The 18,577-nt window shown below is 48.8% G+C and overlaps 5 protein-coding genes across 5 annotated transcripts; 3 read left to right on the forward strand and 2 right to left on the reverse strand.

Moving 5' to 3' along the window:
• Positions 1–99: 99 nt before the first annotated feature.
• On the forward strand, positions 100–964 carry Z518_05700 (uncharacterized protein; the record flags this gene model as incomplete). Its single annotated transcript, XM_013416511.1, has 3 exons — positions 100–241; positions 292–424; positions 583–964. 3 exons carry the CDS (start codon positions 100–102, stop codon positions 962–964), a joined length of 657 nt encoding a protein of 218 aa, XP_013271965.1.
• Positions 965–8,212: 7,248 nt separating this feature from the next.
• Z518_05701 (uncharacterized protein) lies at positions 8,213–9,115 on the forward strand (the record flags this gene model as incomplete). Its single annotated transcript, XM_013416512.1, has 3 exons — positions 8,213–8,296; positions 8,368–8,682; positions 8,786–9,115. 3 exons carry the CDS (start codon positions 8,213–8,215, stop codon positions 9,113–9,115), a joined length of 729 nt encoding a protein of 242 aa, XP_013271966.1.
• Positions 9,116–9,768: 653 nt separating this feature from the next.
• On the reverse strand, positions 9,769–11,111 carry Z518_05702 (uncharacterized protein; the record flags this gene model as incomplete). The annotated part of the gene is made up of 2 exons (XM_013416513.1): positions 9,769–10,139; positions 10,391–11,111. The coding sequence occupies 2 exons, from the start codon at positions 11,109–11,111 to the stop codon at positions 9,769–9,771; spliced, it is 1,092 nt and encodes a 363-aa protein (XP_013271967.1).
• A 1,847-nt stretch (positions 11,112–12,958) lies between these two features.
• Positions 12,959–14,093, forward strand: Z518_05703 (uncharacterized protein; the record flags this gene model as incomplete). Its single annotated transcript, XM_013416514.1, has 3 exons — positions 12,959–13,077; positions 13,149–13,366; positions 13,435–14,093. The coding sequence occupies 3 exons, from the start codon at positions 12,959–12,961 to the stop codon at positions 14,091–14,093; spliced, it is 996 nt and encodes a 331-aa protein (XP_013271968.1).
• Positions 14,094–15,528: 1,435 nt separating this feature from the next.
• Z518_05704 (uncharacterized protein) lies at positions 15,529–17,840 on the reverse strand (the record flags this gene model as incomplete). The annotated part of the gene is made up of 4 exons (XM_013416515.1): positions 15,529–15,916; positions 15,966–16,765; positions 16,817–17,425; positions 17,472–17,840. 4 exons carry the CDS (start codon positions 17,838–17,840, stop codon positions 15,529–15,531), a joined length of 2,166 nt encoding a protein of 721 aa, XP_013271969.1.
• Positions 17,841–18,577: the final 737 nt, after the last annotated feature.

Genomic DNA, 18,577 nt, shown 5'->3' on the forward strand with positions numbered 1-18,577 from the left:
GGGAAAACGGAGAATTTCTGGACATGACAGCTTGGATGCCAGAGGTCGAAAGGCGGCATGGCGCACCTCAGTACGCTGCACACCGCGCCGATATTTTGAATGGTATCGCTGAGGGCATACGCACTACCAAATGTTACTCTGAAAGTCAATAGCAAAGTGGTGGATGTTGATATGGATACACCATCGGTGACCTTGAGCGACGGATCGACTCTTGTGTCTGACCTGATCGTCGGAGCAGATGGTATGCACCCTTTTTGCTCGCGGCTGTTAACTGACTGAGATATTGCGCAGGTGTGAAATCGACATGTAGAAGGCTGCTTTATCAGAGACTTGGCCTCTCGGACAAGGCCAGACCCACTGGAGACGCTGCGTTCCGAGTAATGATACCTCTCGAATTTGTCAAGACCCCGGTTGCGACACGATGGTTGGGTCCGAGTCGTCATGTCCAAGGATTCCCTATACGCGATCATGACTTATAAAACATGGTATGTTTTCGTTTTTTTTTTTTTTTCCCCATCTGCGCCCTTGCTCGTATTCGTCTCACCCTACTCTGTCTCCATGATTTGCTGACCCTTTGGGCAGGCTCTCTGCCATCCTGATACCGTCGGCTCCGTGGAATCGTGGGGCGACGTGTATCATCCAATGCATGTCTTCAAGACCACCCCACTTACCCGCATTTACTGATTTCAGAACACAGGCTACCATACGTTGCGCAGGGTCCGCACAAGCAGTGGAAGATGCAGCTGTCCTGAATCTTGCCTTGAACAACGTCTCTGCTACTCGAAGCATATCAACAATGCTCAAAGCATATAAACTCTCCCGAAAGAAACGTGCGGAATCGACCTCGAATAATGCTTCTACTACTCGACTTGTCCTTCATTATCCAGATGGTCCAGAGCAAAGGAATCGGGACGAGAAGTTTCGGGCAGTAGCTCGAGGTGGTGAAAATCCAGATGTTCTGTAAGACACGAAATCCCATGACATTCTATGGTGTCACGATGCGGAAAAACATTGATTACGATTGTATAGATTGCTAATTCAGCCTCAGACCTAGTCCGAACGGCGCAGCAATTAGCAAAAGAAGGTTCCATAGTTGTATGAGGCCACATTTAGACGTCTATGCCGTCTCGAGTAAAGGCTTTCAAGTCATGCAAAAATGTTATCAATACACGATACACAGATATAGTATCTAGGCATATTGTGACAGCCACACTTTTGCTAGGTACGCACTACTTCAACAATAGTACGCTCTGGCTTTTCGTGGGATTAGCATTCGATCCATGGTCGGTGGATGTCCTTTGCCGTCCTAGCGGATCGCTTCGTTTACTCCATAGATCCTTCATTTGCAAGAACCGTGCTATTGCGGGATGGTCCTGTTTATAAAAAGTCAGTTTCCAACATTGCACCACGTCCTTTAATCCACTCATAGAAGTGGAAATTGAGACTAGGATCTCCAGGCCACAACTAAGTAACATCATCGCATACGCTTCTACAGCGATTGCTACAGGCTACAAGAATCCAAGATTGGTTTCATCTGCAGCTAAACCCATCAGTCCTACGTTTCTTTCCCGTGGGGCTATATGCATGATAGACCTTGAATGTGCCAGAATCACGCTAGGTTTTCTACTGCGCTTATGTATGTTTGGAAAGGTGTTCTGAAGTTTATGGGAGACGGTTGGCTGTGAAGAATAGGAAATCATAATTTCTATGGCAGCATTTGTGTCAAGCAATGTTTGCCCTTGTAAATGGTCTGAAAAGTGAACAGCAAGTAGTACGAACGAACCTATCTATTGTTTTTGTGCTAGGAGTACTGTGACAGTTTGTGGAAAAGGGGGTGGCTAGGTCGACGCGTTGACAAGTATATACGGACTCTCGCTGTCCATTCGGTTGAGAAAAGATAGAGCATTCAATAGATCTCAAGTTGCACCCATCTGACAATTTGGTTTCTTTGCTTTTGCATAGTAAGGAAAAGAGCCAAAAAAAATGAATATAATCTCCTTTTCCACAGCCTTCGTCTCTAGGGCCCGGCTGAAGACCACGGAAGGATCTATCGTAGTAGCCAAAATTTGCTTTGTGCCGGCGGGAATCCTATGGTTTCGGGGCTGGCAGTTGTCTGATACCTATACCAGAGCTCTCGTTTGTTCCCATGGCTGGACCGGATAGCAGAAGCCGTGAGCATGTAAATTTTAGCCTCCAGCGGTTGTAGCTTTCAGGAACTACCTCCACAGCGTCCATAATTTGGAGCCCGAAGTTCAGGCTATACCGCGTTGGACCTAAGCAAGGCGATGCGGACGTGGCCAAATTTCGCGATTGCAGCCTATAAACCCCCCCGGGGCTCCCCTAAACCCCGCAATCGATCCAACTGCACTCTTTCTCCGCCTTCTTATAAGAGGCGCGACACCCTGACCTAGTGCGGGCTGGGACTTTCATCGCACAATGTCTGAACAAGTTCCAAAACGTCGGCTGGCAGCAGGATCTGCTTGTACCGCTTGTAAACGTCGAAAAATTCGCTGTGATGGCCATCACCCGACTTGTGGCTGCTGCTGTCAAACTGGGTGCAACTCGAGATGTATTGAACGCTCTGGGCTCTTCAAATGAGTGTGGGATAGAGCCCATCTACGAGGTGTATGCTGGCGCTGTTACCTGTCAATGGCGTTGCACGCCAGGGGGTGAATGTTACAAAACGAGTAGGGTTGCCATGAACGATAGGTTATCGTTTGTTCAACAGCTGCAAAACTCGGGGGTCATCTGCCAATATTTGCCATCGGTATCAGGAACCGATGCTGTTCTCAAAGAGCCCGAACTCCCCACACGGTACCAGAAAGCTTGATTGCTAATGTGTGGCCGAGATTAGATTACGAAGGTACTTGGGTGCACGGCTGGAGGCAATCCAACCCTCAGCTTGTGATTCTCTGGGTCAATAGCGAAACGAATTGCAACGCTCAACAGCAGGGCCGACGTCTCAGGCTGTGGACAACTATCTCCTGAGATCAAACTCACCAACGGCTGGCCAGCCCAACGAATCCCGGAATGATACGCGGATGCCAGCGCGCAAATTGGACCTGATGCCACGTACACTCTTCAGGATGGAGGGACCGGCGTGACTTTGGATGGCCGGCCTCAGTGGTCGGCAGGAGAATTGACACCTGAATCACTGACACAAAACGACAATGAAGGCTACTTTGGCGATCGTCGACTTTCACGTTCATGTCGAAAGTAACAAATGGCAGGAGTACTGCCGATAACGAGGAAAATCACAATGCCAGCCCACCGGGAGATCGCCCATCTGGAAGGTCTGCTTGACCGTCATGGTGACGAAAGCCTGCACTCGTCGCGGGACGTGGAAGAGTTGTTCCTTTTGCCACCGCGGTCGACAGCAAATAAGCTTATGCATGCTTACTTCAAATATGTGCACCCGCTCTACCCTTTCACACATGAACCATCTCTGGAATGAGAACAGTTCCGGTTGCGAGCGGCCGATTTGGTTTGCGCTCCTCAACCTCGTCTTCGCTTTCGGTCGTGAATTTGCTGATATCGCAAGCGTTGAGAAAAGCCACAATTGGGCCACAGGGTTCGTATCCCGCGCGAAAGCCATCGTCTATTCCGAACGGGCAACCTGGAGATGGTACAAGCCCTCCTTCTGATGTGTTACTATCTTCAAGGCGCTTCAGAGATGAACAAGTGCTGCAACCTCGTTGGTTTGATGATTCGGATTGCCTATGGAATCGGGCTTCATCTGGATCCAGCGCGATTCAACGTAGGGAATATAGAGAAATAGATGAGGAAACGGATTTGGTGGGGTTGCTTCGCCCTTGATCGAACTCTCAGCTTCAAATTTGGTCGGCCACCTGCGATCCGTAGAGATGACGGGATGGAAGTGACATTTCCCCTGGCAGTTGATGACTTATATTTCGTCGACCAAGACAAGGCACCAATTCAGCCACCTGGCCCACCTTCGTTCATCGAATTTTTCGTTCAATCCATTAAATTGACGATGATTGTAACAACGATATCAACGAAGGGTATCGATCTGTTACGAGGGGTGTGGTGAGAGGGATCACAAGTGCACAAGGTAGGGTATGGAATAGTAATGTACTGAAACCTGTCTGTCTATCTAAGGGTTCGAAGGCTCTTCTTATACCTTCGATCCGTTCATCTTCCTGCCTCCTTTCTAACGCCCAGCCCCCTTCCTGCCACCTTTGCAGTGGCTGGGAATTCGTGGCGTGATGGGTGTTACAATGATAATGGAAAGCACTCTGCAAAATCTTCATCTCAGGCCCACCACAATGAACCGCCAATGCTCAGATGATCTAATTGCTGAAGACATATCTTTCATACTGACACATACAATGAGACTTGACGGTGATCTGACCGCCTGGAATCGAAACCACCCTCCACACCTCGCTCACAGCCAAGCACCTTCTGAAGATATCCGCCTTCAGCGGTCACGAAATACTCTCCGAATACGGTATAATGAGACTCATCTCCGAGCTGAGCGGATGCTGACCATCATAATAGAGGCCTAAATCTTCGAATGATGCTCCATCGACAAGCATTCCTGCTCTTTAGTCGTGATGAACCAATGGAAGACTTTTGGCGCGCTATTGCAGTTATCTGTTCCCGTGAGTGCGTTGCTGCTGCCTGAGAGACCATATACCTGGTCCATACGCTACACCATCGTCGACTGATCAATTCTCTACTGTACAATTTGCACTGTGAGTGCATTCCCCAGAATTGTGGCTGAAGCTGATAGCGTAAAGATGTATTTTCGTCCATGGGCGTTCTACGGTGCCTGCAGACACTTGAAAAGTCAAAACTTGATATACTCGGTGAATCCGGGACGACAAGATGCTCGAGTGGGGAATGAAATTTTTTACGGGATGGCTGCCTACAAAGCTCTCTCGCATGTAGATATCTGACGGCATTACGTCGGCTACCTGCTGGTGGCAAAACGCGGACCTACGGAGAAGAAAGCAACGAAACTTTCATAGCACTTTATCGGACGCAGAAAAATAGGCCGAACAAGAACCTGACGGGCATGCGAATGCCTCAGCTTGTGTGTTTGCTCCTACCACACCAGCGCTTGAGCTAGGTGGGTCGGCAGCAAATCCATCAACAGAACACCTTTACTCGGCCTCTGAACAACCAGACTGGGGGACCTTTCTCCTTGGAACCGGATTTCCGGTAGACTTCTTGTCAGATAAGAAATTTAACTACGAGCAATTTCTGGTTGATGGTTAAAATAGTGCGTATGTTTACGTTTGTATCTGGGAGTACTTCCACAATTAACATCACCATTCGAAATCAGTGACACATGCTCCAGGCTACGGTTGTTTAACAGCAAAAGCTCTAGAAGCATTATCCAGGAGATACTCCCACCCTGGGGAGATCAACCCTCAACCCAGAATGGCGGCATATCAAATATTTGCTCGTTGATCAAACCAGTTTGTAGTGAATGCAGCCTCTGCCTTATCCGAGGTGAAATGTATTTCCATCCCATTTTGATGGTTGCTCTGGGTCAGCAAGGAGCCGGGCAAGAAGGCCACCATAGTCACGAGGCCTGTGCAACCATCTAGCTCCAGCGCCTCCAAACTCGTACTCCAGAGCAATCGGGCATCCCCGTGCTTCACCTTTCAAAATATGTTATGTGTCAAACAGGACCTGTCAAACTAGGGGTGCAAATTGAGATGTATTGAATGCTCTCTCTCTTGGGCAATTGGTTCTGCCAGATTACCAGTATAAATACATGCTTGGTTGACCCCTTTTCTACTCCTATTCTTCCCCTATATCCGGCATAGGGTGATAACCCTTTCTCAGTAAGGAGCACTGCTCATTGTTCGACAGCATCTATGCTCGGAAAAGATCCATAACATGGAACAGGATGACTCTAGCTCGTGGAGTTTGCCCAGCTGCAAGCACAGAGTTGCTCATTCCCATTCAGGAGTTCATTCGAGAGTTGGCAGGCAAGCATACATCGACAGACGAACCATTATTGAGCCCCTTCCGAGGAATTGGTAATGACAGGTGGAGAGTGGCAATGCAGCAATCCTCCTCACTGCCTTTGTAACAGGCCCTCTTTACGGAGCACAGAGCGCCACTCTTTGTTGGACTATGAAATCACGTGCCGGCCGTCATGAGTCCCTCTTTTTAGCATATGTCGAACTTGTGGTACAACTTGAGTTGAAGGAGTGCTCTGTTCTCTATCAAGTTGAGGTCCTGCCTCACATGTTTATATAGACAAAGATTGTCGCCATCTTTCGGCGTCTCCGTGTTCAGCTCGTAGACGAAACCCTTGTCCAGCTGAACATCCATTGCCACGCTGAAATCGTTGCCCCATATTGTCTCACAGTTCAACAGGACTTCTCAGTCAGGCAGGCAAACAAGCCGTCGACTCAAACAGTCAGGCTGAAGGCCTTTCTTTGCCTGAGGCCGGACGTCAGCCAAGAGGTAGATATGCTTAGTAAGTGAGAGTAGCCAATCAGATATCTAGCAACGCAATTCCCTAGACTATAATGCTACAGCTAATCAGCGCCCCCCGCTCCACCTTTAACGCGAAGCACTTGGCTACATCAATCTAAAATTCAAAAATTCTCTTGTCACCTCTCTCACTATAGCTAATCGCTATCGTAGTAAGATTAAGCAAGTCTTCTGTAAGGCAGGCGGTTTATATATACGCAACAAAAAAATGTTAAGAAAATAAAAGCCCCCCCTCCTATAGTCCATCTCTAACGAACTTATAGATGGGGCGCCGCAGCCAGTGAAAGCCTCAGCCAGACAAGTTCAACTGAAGAAGAGTTTGAATCAGCGAGAATCAGTAACCTCCCAACGGTATGAACAAGACGACATCATCAACAATCACTGGCTGGAGCATTACGTTACCCATCTAGGGCACCTAGAAACTCAATGGAGCTAGGCCGGACAACCCTCTTACCTTACCTATGATCGAACACTAGTAAGGCCCCTCAATTCTATCGGTTCGACTGCAAGCCGAGTGTTTTACCACTCGGTTACGTCCTTGATAGGTCAACCACGATTTGGTGTCAATTTTGAAGCAATTTTTGGCATTATAAAATATATAGACTTTTTTTTTTTATTTTGGAATCATCTAGTTGGGGCTTGGCGTTGTGTGGCGACGCCAAGAGCGACGTGCTGGCCAATCATGTAAGCCTGTATCTTGGCGTTGTCACGTGGGCACGTAGCCACTCATCCAATCCGTGGAGCATGTGGCCGGGGGGCACCCTACTCGATAGATGTCCACTGATTGGATCCGATGAAATCCCGTGGGCAAACCTATCCTCAACGGATTAAACATTTTCCGGGCCGCAACCCGTCGGATTAAATATTTTCCGGACTTACCCCCATCGGATCCAGTCTGTGGACCAAGTGGCCGGGGGGTGGGCACCCTATTCGATATCGACATGGTCCACGGATTGGATCCGACGAGTCGTGGTATTTCATCGGATCCAATCTGTGGACCACCTAGACGAGCTCTGACTGATCGCGCTCGAGATGGTTCGTAACCGAGCGTTAACGAACGAGCCTCGATGTCGATATGGCCCATGGATTTGATCCGATGGGTCGTGGTATTTCATCGGATCCAGTCTGCAAACTACCTAGAAAAGCTCTACTACTCGGGATGGTTCGTAACCGAGCGTGAACGGAGGAGCCTTTGACGTCGAGATAACTCGTGTGGAATGTTAATGGATAGTAATTGGTCATTTCACTTAATTACCGAAATTTTATATAGGTCATTTGATTAATTGTATTACGGTAGTGTTGACCACATATAAATCGGTTCTGATTTTGACCTAGACCCTTTCTGCGAAGGTCGCTCTGTGGGGGCGATTAGTGTCTTGGCATACTAAGCAGAGGGTCGTGAGTGCTGAGATAAAAGGGGGTGTACAGAATAGTCGCTGCCGGCAGCTATGGACGCCTGATAAGGTCACGTGGTTCACGTGGTTCACGTGGTCTGTCATGTGTGCCAAGAGCTACTGCAGAAGGGTCTGGCCCAGGGGAAACATTATTAGCGAGCCTTGACATATGGCGTATTTGTCCCCTCGAATGTGATTGCTAGGTCAAGTCGATCTACCAAAATAGCCCTACTGCTGGGTAAATCCCCAAAAGCTTTTTATACCAACACGTCTAGTGTGGCCTCACTTGATGGGACAGTAGAAAGTGGAATTTCTGAACCGCTCCGCCAAACCGATTCGTTATGGTAATGCGAACACCTTCCGGAAAGCTCGGTCACACCAAGTCACGAAAGGGTTGTCTCCGATGCAAGGCACGTCATGTCAAGGTAGGTGGATGTTGTGGACAAGCTCCAAGCATCGCTTCCGAAATACCCAAATAATGCTGACACAAAGGTAGTGCGATGAGCGGCGCCCTTGTGGCAACTGCGTTCGCGATGATGCAGTTTGCAGCTTGACCCAAAATTTCAAGCAGCCACCTCCGGTCTCAAGCAGCTCCGGTGATCAGGATCGGAGAAACATACGGGAGCCTACCTCGCTTACCGAGTCGGCAACTGCTGACTTGGACGTGTCGACTAAGCAGGACTTGTCGACATCAGCTGGGCCCGATGTCATCGACGGTGGACCTACTGCTGCCTTCGGGACTTGGATGCAAAGCATGCGCTTACTCCATCATTACCATACTGTCTATGCCCCATCCTTGAAGATGAGCCATGTACGGTTACAGTATGGAGGAAGGTTGTACCAGAGCTAGCCTTCTCTCACGTATGGCTTCTTCTACTACCAGCATGCTACTGACAATAACTTATGCATTATAGGACTTCTTACTGCATGGGCTGCTTGCGTTGTCTGCTCTTCACTATGCACAAAATCAGCCGGGCCTGTATAAGGAGTACATCCTTATATCGTCGCAATATCAGGGCCTCGCTCTGCGGCCATTTGCCACAAAGCTGCAAGGCATCAACGAGGGCAACTGTGAGCCATATTTGTTTCTCGCCACGTTTGTCTTCATTATTAGTATGTGCTCGATCACTGGCCAGCAGGCACCGGGAATGCCTGTCGTTCCTAAAGATATAGCGCAATCCTTTATGCTCCTTCAGGGTATCAAGAGCATCTGCATACTCAAGCCAATGGAGACATGGAGCTAAGCCGGACCATTGGCACCGCTCTTCGACCATGAAGTTCCCGTGCCGGTGACATGCACGGGTGCTTTTCAAAGCCGCATAGAGCAACTACACAGCCTCGCGAGAGAGTTGAGTCCGTCGTTTGACTCAATCAATGTCCAGTTGTCTTGCCTTCTGGCTATCGAGTCACTTAGGACTACTCATGCTGCGTGCATGGCCGATGCGTCATTCGTCCGTGCGCGTCGCATATGGCTCTGGCCGGTTTCTTTGATGCCGCTCTTTATCGACCTGATTGGCAATGACCATCATATTGCTCAATCATCCTGGCACATTACGCCGCATTCACCAGACCATTTGAGCATCCACACTGGATGAATAAAGGATGGAGCTCTACCATGATGACCGCGGTTGAGAACGCCTTAGAGAAGCGGTGGCATGAATGGATTGCCTGGCCCAAAAAGTCCTTGGAGGAGGAAATTGATGTGGACGAAATGAGTTTGTGAATTACTATGGTCAAACGAAGTGCAATCTATCTAGGCTTGTTCCCTCCGAAATCAATCCCGAACAACAATCTATTTTTCAGAACCTGTAACAGCAGCCAATTTTGAAGGAGTCAAGCGGCTGCATGTTGGGGTAAGATGAACTGACGCCTTAAGCAATGTATCGAATGTACTATCCTATAGCTTGCCAATCTCGAATTTCTTCCTCAGTATCTCTCCGTATCGAAGGAGGAGGAATGGGATGGGAATGAGCGCCACCGCAATGAAACCAAGCAGGGTATTTCCCCATCCCAAGCCCATGGCATTGTACATTTTCCTTCCACAAAGAGAGAGAAAAGCACCTGCGATCGACCTGAGAATAATATTCGCCGCGAGTGCTGAGGCAGCGTATAGCTCGTATGCGTCTACGAGGTATGTGCAAATAGCCATGAAACTGATAAGGTTACATAGGGAGTTTTCTGCTTTAGTAAGGGAGCACCACATGAAGGTCAAGGTACACATACCAACGCCAATAAAACCCAAGCCGATGATAGCAACCATGTAATGGACTTTATGATCTGTAGTCCATCCATAAATGAAAAATCCGGCCGGAAAAATGATCGCGCCAATCGGTATTAATTTCAATCGAAGTTCCGGATTGAGTTCTGACTGCCTTTTGACCTCACGAGAGCTATCTACAGCAAACCAGGTCATTCCAACGAAAGCTCCGACGCCGAGGCCGAGATAAACCAGGCCGACCGTTTTTCAGAGAATCCGTATGAGTCCTGGAACACGAATGGCACAGAAGTGAAAAGGATACAGATATAGCCGTATACCAGAGCCAGGTAAAAGGCGAAAATCGTGCAAATCGGTGAAAAGACCAGCAGATTGATTGGCCTCACAATGCTCTTCTTGAAGAGTTCCTTAAGTGACAGTCCCGTGTCCGTTTTGGAATACCAGCGGTCGTCTCCAGTCTCCTTTCGAATCCTTTTTACTTTTCGTTCAAGGATCACTGGAGAATAGCTCTCCTTCAGTGTGAGAAGCATGGTGAGAGAAATAGCGCCAGCCACAATGACAATGAGCCAAAAGTCCCAGCGCCAACCCTCGGCATCTGCCAGAAAACCCCCGATGACGGGATCAATAATGGGCCCTATTAGAGGTCCCACCGTGAAGATCGCCATAATTCCTGCCCGCTCTTCAGCAGGGAACATGTCTGCAATGCTGCCACCTCCGTTGGTCATGGGGGCCGCGCCGAAGGTCCCGGCGAAGAAGCGGAAAACAATGAGACTGTCGAGAGAGGGTGCCTTGGCACATGCCACGGTGAACGTCAGGAATATAAAGTTAGTGGTGTGATAGACTGGTACGCGTCCCCACATCTCGGACATGGGAGCCAGCGCCATCGGTCCAAAAGCAAATCCCAGGACATAGACTGACACGACAAAGGCAGACAGTTCTGTGTTTGTGCTGTCGAAATTTTGCATCAACTCGGGAACCCCAGGCGCGAAGACTGACGACGCCAAAGGCTCAATCAGGGTGAGCATGCTGATCAGTCCGCAATTAACAAGCTTCCTCCATTTTGGCCAGTTGTATGGATTTTCGGGGTCCGCGTTTCTGTCCCACCAGACCACATGGCTATCCTTGCCACTGCTTGTGTCGCTTTCGACCGTTTTGGCTCTCCTGAAATCGTCCCCCTCGCAATCGGCTGGTGGTTTCTTCCGACTTCTAAATCTTGATTTCCGTGCGCATGTTGCTCCTCTGAGGTGTGCAAAACCTCGTGAACGCTATCTGGGGCTGCATTATCTGTACCAAGCCCAGGGACAGACAGTGAAGTTAAGGTGAATTTCCAAAGTCCAATCTATTCGGCCATTAGCACAAAAGTCCAGTGTCCAATAGGCAGACTATCTTAACTCGGTATGACACCCCGTATTCGTACTTCGGATTCGCTCGTCGGATTCGTGTACTAGATACTAGCTATTATCTGAACGGCTAGCCACCCGAGCTGAATTTATACTAGCAGCTAAGGATCTACCTGCTTCATCTTTCTCCTTTTCAATTAAATTCTCTCCATTCATTGCTCTGTCTCCGGTAGCAACCTGTCTCTCACGAGGACGGGCAATGTCACAGGATCTTGACAGCGTCAGTACGACTGTCTTGGTCTTGTGTCTTCTTGAGGGCAATAATCCTGACTTACTAATGATGGCGGGAACAATGTCCCCATATATTTATTGTTTTGTTTGTTTGATTCATATGATGTCCCAGCCTCCTAGTGAAGCTATGCAGGAGTTCTACATAAGGGCCTTCTCCCCCCTATTCTTTCCTGCCCTCTCAGAGCTGGCGCTCTCAGATTTCTGGTTTCGGTGGGGAGAGGTCTGTTCCATCTGTGGGTACTTGACAGAAACCCACATCTGTCTGGTCTACTGTGATCTACTCTACTCAGCGCGGTGCTGTGGTGTGGTGGAAATCCGTATGTGTTCTTAGAGCTGGTGTTGAGGACTGTTTCCGAGTTAACTTGGTTGAATTGCCCAAGGAAGTCCCCGGCTTATTTGATCGACAGGATAATCCTCCTAAGCTTCAAATTGCGTATCTCGTGATGAAGATGACACTCATCAAGCGCCTGAGGCCTGGCTCCGACACAGATGATGTAGAGACTACCTTCTCAATCCATAGACGGTTAGGCTCTCTAAGGAGGTCTTAAAATCTACAGGACTCGGGGCAGCGGCGTACTACAGAGTCTATGGAGGTTTCTTCAAAGCGCATGCGCTATAATGGCGAGCTGGGATAGCGTATACGCCACAAGGGCTAATCAATGTTTGTGGCGGATTCTCAACGAACAGCTTATAAGAGAAATCGGAAGGAGGCTCTTTATTGTGCCTCGCTTAATATATTCACCTATTTGCCTACGTGTAGAGACCGCTATTGAGCGTGATAGATTGTGCAAAGATTTTGACGTCGTCGGTTAACGATTCAGCTACGGAACGGATCGGGTTCGGCGTGTTGTGCTCTTCAAGGGAGGACAATTCTTTATACCCGCAATTCGACGTCGTTCAAGTGCCACCGCGGATGAATAACAAGAGGAGGTTTCCAACCATACAAAATACCTACAATATCTAGCTCATCACCGTGACTGGGCGGTGTGCAAACGGTAGATCAAACATCTGTGGCGCAACTCACGGGCCCACGGGCGGCAATTGCCGCTCGGTATGGTGCGGAAGGCCTTCCGCCCAAAGTGTGCTCCATGAACTGAACCAATTCAACAGTATCGGACCGGCCGGAATGAACCTGCGACTCAGTTAGGGTTATTTAGTTGAGGGGTTTGTGTTGTGCTGTCTCAAGAAAGAACAAAACGAACTTTGGACCATCCATTTATCGAGCGAAGAACATTGTCAAGATGGTGATCAAATTGACTTTTGCCTGCTCGGATTATGACCGCATGAAGGCGATAGAAGACGGGCGAGTACGACCAGAAGGAATCGACCTCACTTTTCTTAATTACAGGGTGGAAGAAACGTAAGCATACTTGGAGAGTCTAAAGTTCAGCCAGAAGTATGATCGCCGAATGTCCTAACAAAGAAACACAGTTTCTTCCGCCAATTGCGATTCAAAGAATTTGATGTCTCAGAGCTTTCCTTGTCTTCCTATGTTTTGACTCTGAATCATGAGAATCCACCATTCATCGCCATACCTGTATTCCCAAGCCGTTTCTTCCGACATCAATCAATTTATATCAACACCAGATCAGGCATCAAGAAAGCTGAGGATCTTAGAGGGAAGAAAATTGGAATACCAGAATACCAAAGTACGTGCGACCCTTGACTAATCAACTTGAATAAAGGGGGCTTCGATAAGAGACTGACAGGACTTCAGTGACTGCTTCGGTCTGGCAGCGTGGTCTGATGGAGGAAGAGTTTGGCGTTCCAATCAGCACTGTCCATTTTTACGTCGGTAATATTGAACCGTCACAGGAGCAGCGAAAGAGTAAGGTTGCCCACTCAGTACCGGCCAATACTTCGATAACGGCCATCAAACCTGGCCAGAACCTATCGCAGATGTTAGAGGACGGTGAACTCGACGCCCTCTTCGCAGCGACAAAGCCATCGTCATTTAATAGGTGCGAACATGTTACCTATCTATTTCAAGATTTCGAACAAGTCGAAGCGGGGTATTTTCAGCGGACGAACATTTTCCCGATTATGCACGTAGTGGCGTTGAAACGAGAGGTTTACGAGACGAATCCTTGGGTCGCGAAAACCTTGCAGAAAGCCTTTGCCACGTCGTTAGATATTGCATACGAGGCCATACTTGAGCGTGGCGCATTGCGCTATATTCTCCCCTGGCTAGAACACCATGTTGAAAAAACAAAGACGCTTATGGGTCAGGAGAGATGGTGGCAAGACGGATTCGTGGAGAACAGGCACGTTTTGGACAAGTTCTTGGAATATTCTTTCAACCAAGGGCTTGCAAAGCGACGTTTCACCCCTGAAGAGCTATTTGCCCCAAATACATTGGAATCGTTTGTTGTCTAGGCTGGATTCTGGATATGCATCCCAGTCAAGACCGGCGGAGCGTGCAGGATATAATCGCAGGTCAGCGACAGAATAAATACATTTCGACTGTGTCAAACGTGTTCGCAAGATCATTGGTGACCGAAGGCCTTTTCCTACTACAGAACATTGATGGTACCAAAGAGTGCTCATACCCACGACGATTGCAAATAATAGCGTTCGTACAGACTCAAGCGATATATATCATGATATTGTAATGCTGTAAATCAGTCCGATCGCCGTTGAGAGGCCGACGAAAGATTGTAACCGGACCAAGATTTTCGTTTATATCAAAGGTTTACTTCTTCCGCCGGCGTATCTTCCTGATGTCTCCAGTCTGCAGTTTTGAACTCTTCCACGGCGCTGACTCTTTTGACCGTTGGTCACATCTTCAGATCCGTTGCATTGATTGTTACAATAAAGAAGTAAACTTGTAAAAATACCTGTATCAGGCTTTAAATTACCGTACAATATTGTTAACAATGGGCGGTACCCTTTACTTGGAAAAAGGCTATCACCTCTACGTAGGATATTAGGGAGAAAACGTGTTGGGGGTGCTACGTGCATAGATTACGTAAGGGCAAAATAGACATGGGTGGGCAGAAAACTGGGGGTGGTATCGAGTCTCTGTTAGTTGGTTTTACACATACACGAGAGAGGGAGAGAGCGGATAGAGAAATCAAGCAATGAGAGCTTCGTGTGTGGTTGCTCAATGATCCTGACGCCGACATCCTCCCTGCATGACATGCGCTCAAGTGCTAAACCGTTCATCACCTTTACAATACGACTGTTGGTCGAACTTCCAGCCTCGCTTTCTATGGTACGACAATAATTTATCAGGAGTCAGCGAATGGAAGCATAATTTCTTTTGATACAGGATTCAGGAGAAGAGAAAAGATGGTGGGACAAGGCAGAATCGAGTGGACTCCGCCTAGCCGCTAGAAACTGGGAGAAAATCAGCTCCTGTGAACGTCTTATTTTCAGCATACTATGAGGGAGCACCACCATGGGAAATTGAAAGTAAAGAATCACAACTTTGTAAGGCGATCATTTATTGGAGTCTGGTTGGTCCACCGGGCACCCAGGGCCGTATGCTTGGGAAACTGGGAGAAATTCAGCTCCTGGGAGCGGCGAGAAAAGAGCCTGGCATCCATGGATGTCATAACCCCTTCTTTTCAAAGATCTCCTAGCTCCCAGGAGCAAGGTTTGACCATGGTTGCAGAAGACAGAGGGAGAAGATCTCGCAGCTCTTCGTACTCCTGTTGTACGGCATCAGAAGTTATGTTGTCTTACGGCTGCCCTAGACCGGTGACAGTCAAGTCGGTCTACGGATAACTGTGATAGGTGGATGATTTTTAAGACTCGGTTATGGCCTAGGAATAAATCCCGTTGCCATGTCCATCTTGACCCGGTGCATTCACTTCAAGATCTTCTTAGCATCCTCCAGACTAGCAATCTCTCTTTTAAGATGTAATCGCGTCCTTCGAGATCCATAATCTTCACCTGCAATAGCCTCTAGTTGCTCCGCATTGAGACTGCTCACAAACATCGGGGAAAACAGAGCCAAGGGTGTCTGAGGCCCGTTGATGAGGAAATGGTCGGCGGCCTGCATGCAGACGCTGTCCACAAACCGCTTCCGTGCCACCTTGTAGTAAGAAAAGAGGATATCATGGAGGTCCTGAACGACGTGTTCAGTGTTGCTCATTGGATGGCTTTGGGCCACATCTTGAAGTGGGACTACCTGCCCGTGTGTACAATCGTTGATGGACATCCTAGACATCAGTGTCTTCATTCGTTTTTGGCGACTAGAGAAAAAGGGTCAGCGAAGCTCGACCGACGATCATAGCGAATTACCATTTTTCAAGGTTGTCCGTAAAGTAGTGATTCAACGTCATCGGGGTTCCGACACGCTCAACGTCGAGCAGAAAGCGCACATGGTCAATGGCCTTAGAGTAACGCTCGAGCAGACCATCCATCAAAACCGAGAGCAATTCGGATTTAACCAATCGCTCGTGACAGATCGAGTCTAGAACCCGATCGATGAAACGGTGAACAATCGCTACAACATCACTGATGTACCCGAGCGCGATGCCAGTCCACTTCGTTGATTGCACCTTCATGGTCGTCGCCAAAATCGAAGAGTCAAAGGTCCCCAATTCGAAGCCTCGCGAGCTCGTGTACACCTCGCGGAGCCAGCGAGCAATGGACTTCCCATTCATAGTGGAGAAACTTTCCTGCGCCTGCAGGATTTCTTCGACATCCACAGAGTCGGTCAATTTGCGAGTTTCGAATGTCTCCTCGCGTTCGGATGAGTCACTGTCGACGGACTCCCACGATAAGGGGGGTGGCGAATCCCCATCGGTGTCTCTCAAGTTCTCCGAAGTGGTGAAGCAATACTCTTGACCATGTCGACTAAGATCATCGGAGAACGTCACGTTGCGCGTACTGATGAGAGTGGCCAACCTCAGCTGCATGTCGTCAAAGATGGCGTCGCTCCCATACTTGGCATCGACGGAGAAGGACACCACACGTTGGAATTTTGTCGCCAAATCCGTGAGATACAACAATTGTTTTTCAGGAGTCTCTCGTTCCATGCCCAGTTGGCTCAGTTTTCCTCGGGCAAGAGTCAGTTTTCGCGCCGTTTCTTGTTTCACCTACGGATCTGTTATCACTTGTCGCCCACGTACTTCGAGCCTCCAACATACCTTGGGAAATTCTTGTCGCACAAGGTCGGAGAGAACGTATTGGATGCGGAGTCGTAAGGACTCGATCCCCACCTTATACGTCTCTAGCTTGTTCCATGGAACCCTGGTATTGAAGAAATCCTGCTCGAGTCTGCCCCGATCGAGGGACATATCGGACAAGTGTTGTTGGCCGGGATTCCGCACGACATGCCAGCCAAGCCTCAAGGGGTGAGCTTGACCTTGCAGTAAGTCGACCACGCGGGATTCAGCACCCTGGTCGACCAAGTCTGGTTTAGTAAGGACACCTAGCGTTCGTTTCCCGTCTGGATCGACATCGGCTGCTAGTTGGAGGATCTCCTGAGTCGCGACGTCCACGTTCGCAGGAATGACCGCCAGCATAACGGATCGAGGATTTTCCATGTAACCCAGGACCATACTACGTACGAGCGATATGTCTTCTTTGGTGGTAATTCCTGGAGTGGTGTTTTTGAAAATACCCGGGACGTCAATGACGCTCAGGTGCTCTTGAGTGGGCCCACAGATCTCCAAACGCAAGACATCACGAGAGAACGTGGGCCCTTTGCGGGCTGATCCCTCTTGATGCCGCGAGAGACCCATCGTATGGTGAACCTAACTACCCATAAGATTCCTTTCGGTCAAATTGACAGCGACGTACCTCCTCCATGATGGAGGCGAATGTAGCACAGTCGAGCGTTTGTAGCTCTCGTTTGGACCACGCATGGAGGCCCGCTTTGTGCTCGTCGGTGGCGTCTGTGCCAGGTATGATTGACACCGAGATGGTTTCGCAAGACGACCGCTTGAAAATAATTTGCGTCGTGAACCGCGTACATAGACCACTGTCTCGAGGCAATGGTTTCCGGATAAGACCTTCAAGGACACTACTCTTGCCCGAAGACTGGTCCCCTACCACCACGATCTGAGGCAAGTTGATGTAATCGCCTACACCGCAGGCAAAGAGTCGGTCAATTTTGTCCAGAATCGCTGGGTCTCCCAGGCCATAGTGGTGATCCTCCTGAGTCGCCATGTGGATAGCCGACGCGAGTACGATGGACTCAACGATGAGCCTTCTCAGGCAGGTAAGGCTACCTCCACACTGGACAGGACCAGAAGCTTTATATGTTGTTATCGCTGAAGGGTAACGTCTCCTCGCCAAATTTTCCCTCGCCGAGGAGTTGCGGTGAACAGTCTTGACAAGCCCAGACATCTGTCACTTTACAATATACTCTGGCATCTTCACCATTCTTCCCTCTCAGGAGACCATTTGACCATATCGACTCTTCGGACAGGGCCGCTAAAGTTCTCCGATTGTGTCCCATTTGACATCGAGAGCACACGAAGAACTACTCTTCATCGATTCTGGACTGTACTGAAAGCTTGTTGCTGTCTCCTTGACCCATGTCGCCAGAATTTGGAATGAGGCTGCGGCAGACCAATCAAGGTAATGCGCTCTCTCACTCCTTTTGCCTGACGGTACGTCAAACGTTGATTCGTAGTGCTTAGTTGAAGTCAAAAAATCCTTTGCAGACCAGAGCCGCCGAGCAAAAGTTCTCCGACGCTGCCACTGATCGCAATCCCCTGTCAACTTGCTTGACTCGCACACCGCTGGTTACAAATGGTGAAAGCCGCTTCAACGATTTTCCTGTCTTGGGTTAATTCTTAGGGGCTCTTTCCAGGGCCAACAGGGTTGAAAATAGGAACAGCATCCTGCCGGTGGATTTGCCACGTGAATGGAAACACTCGAATGTTGTGATGAGAGACAAT

This window comes from Rhinocladiella mackenziei (genome assembly GCF_000835555.1).
Source record: "Rhinocladiella mackenziei CBS 650.93 unplaced genomic scaffold supercont1.4, whole genome shotgun sequence".
In the NCBI taxonomy this organism is placed as follows: domain Eukaryota; kingdom Fungi; phylum Ascomycota; class Eurotiomycetes; order Chaetothyriales; family Herpotrichiellaceae; genus Rhinocladiella; species Rhinocladiella mackenziei.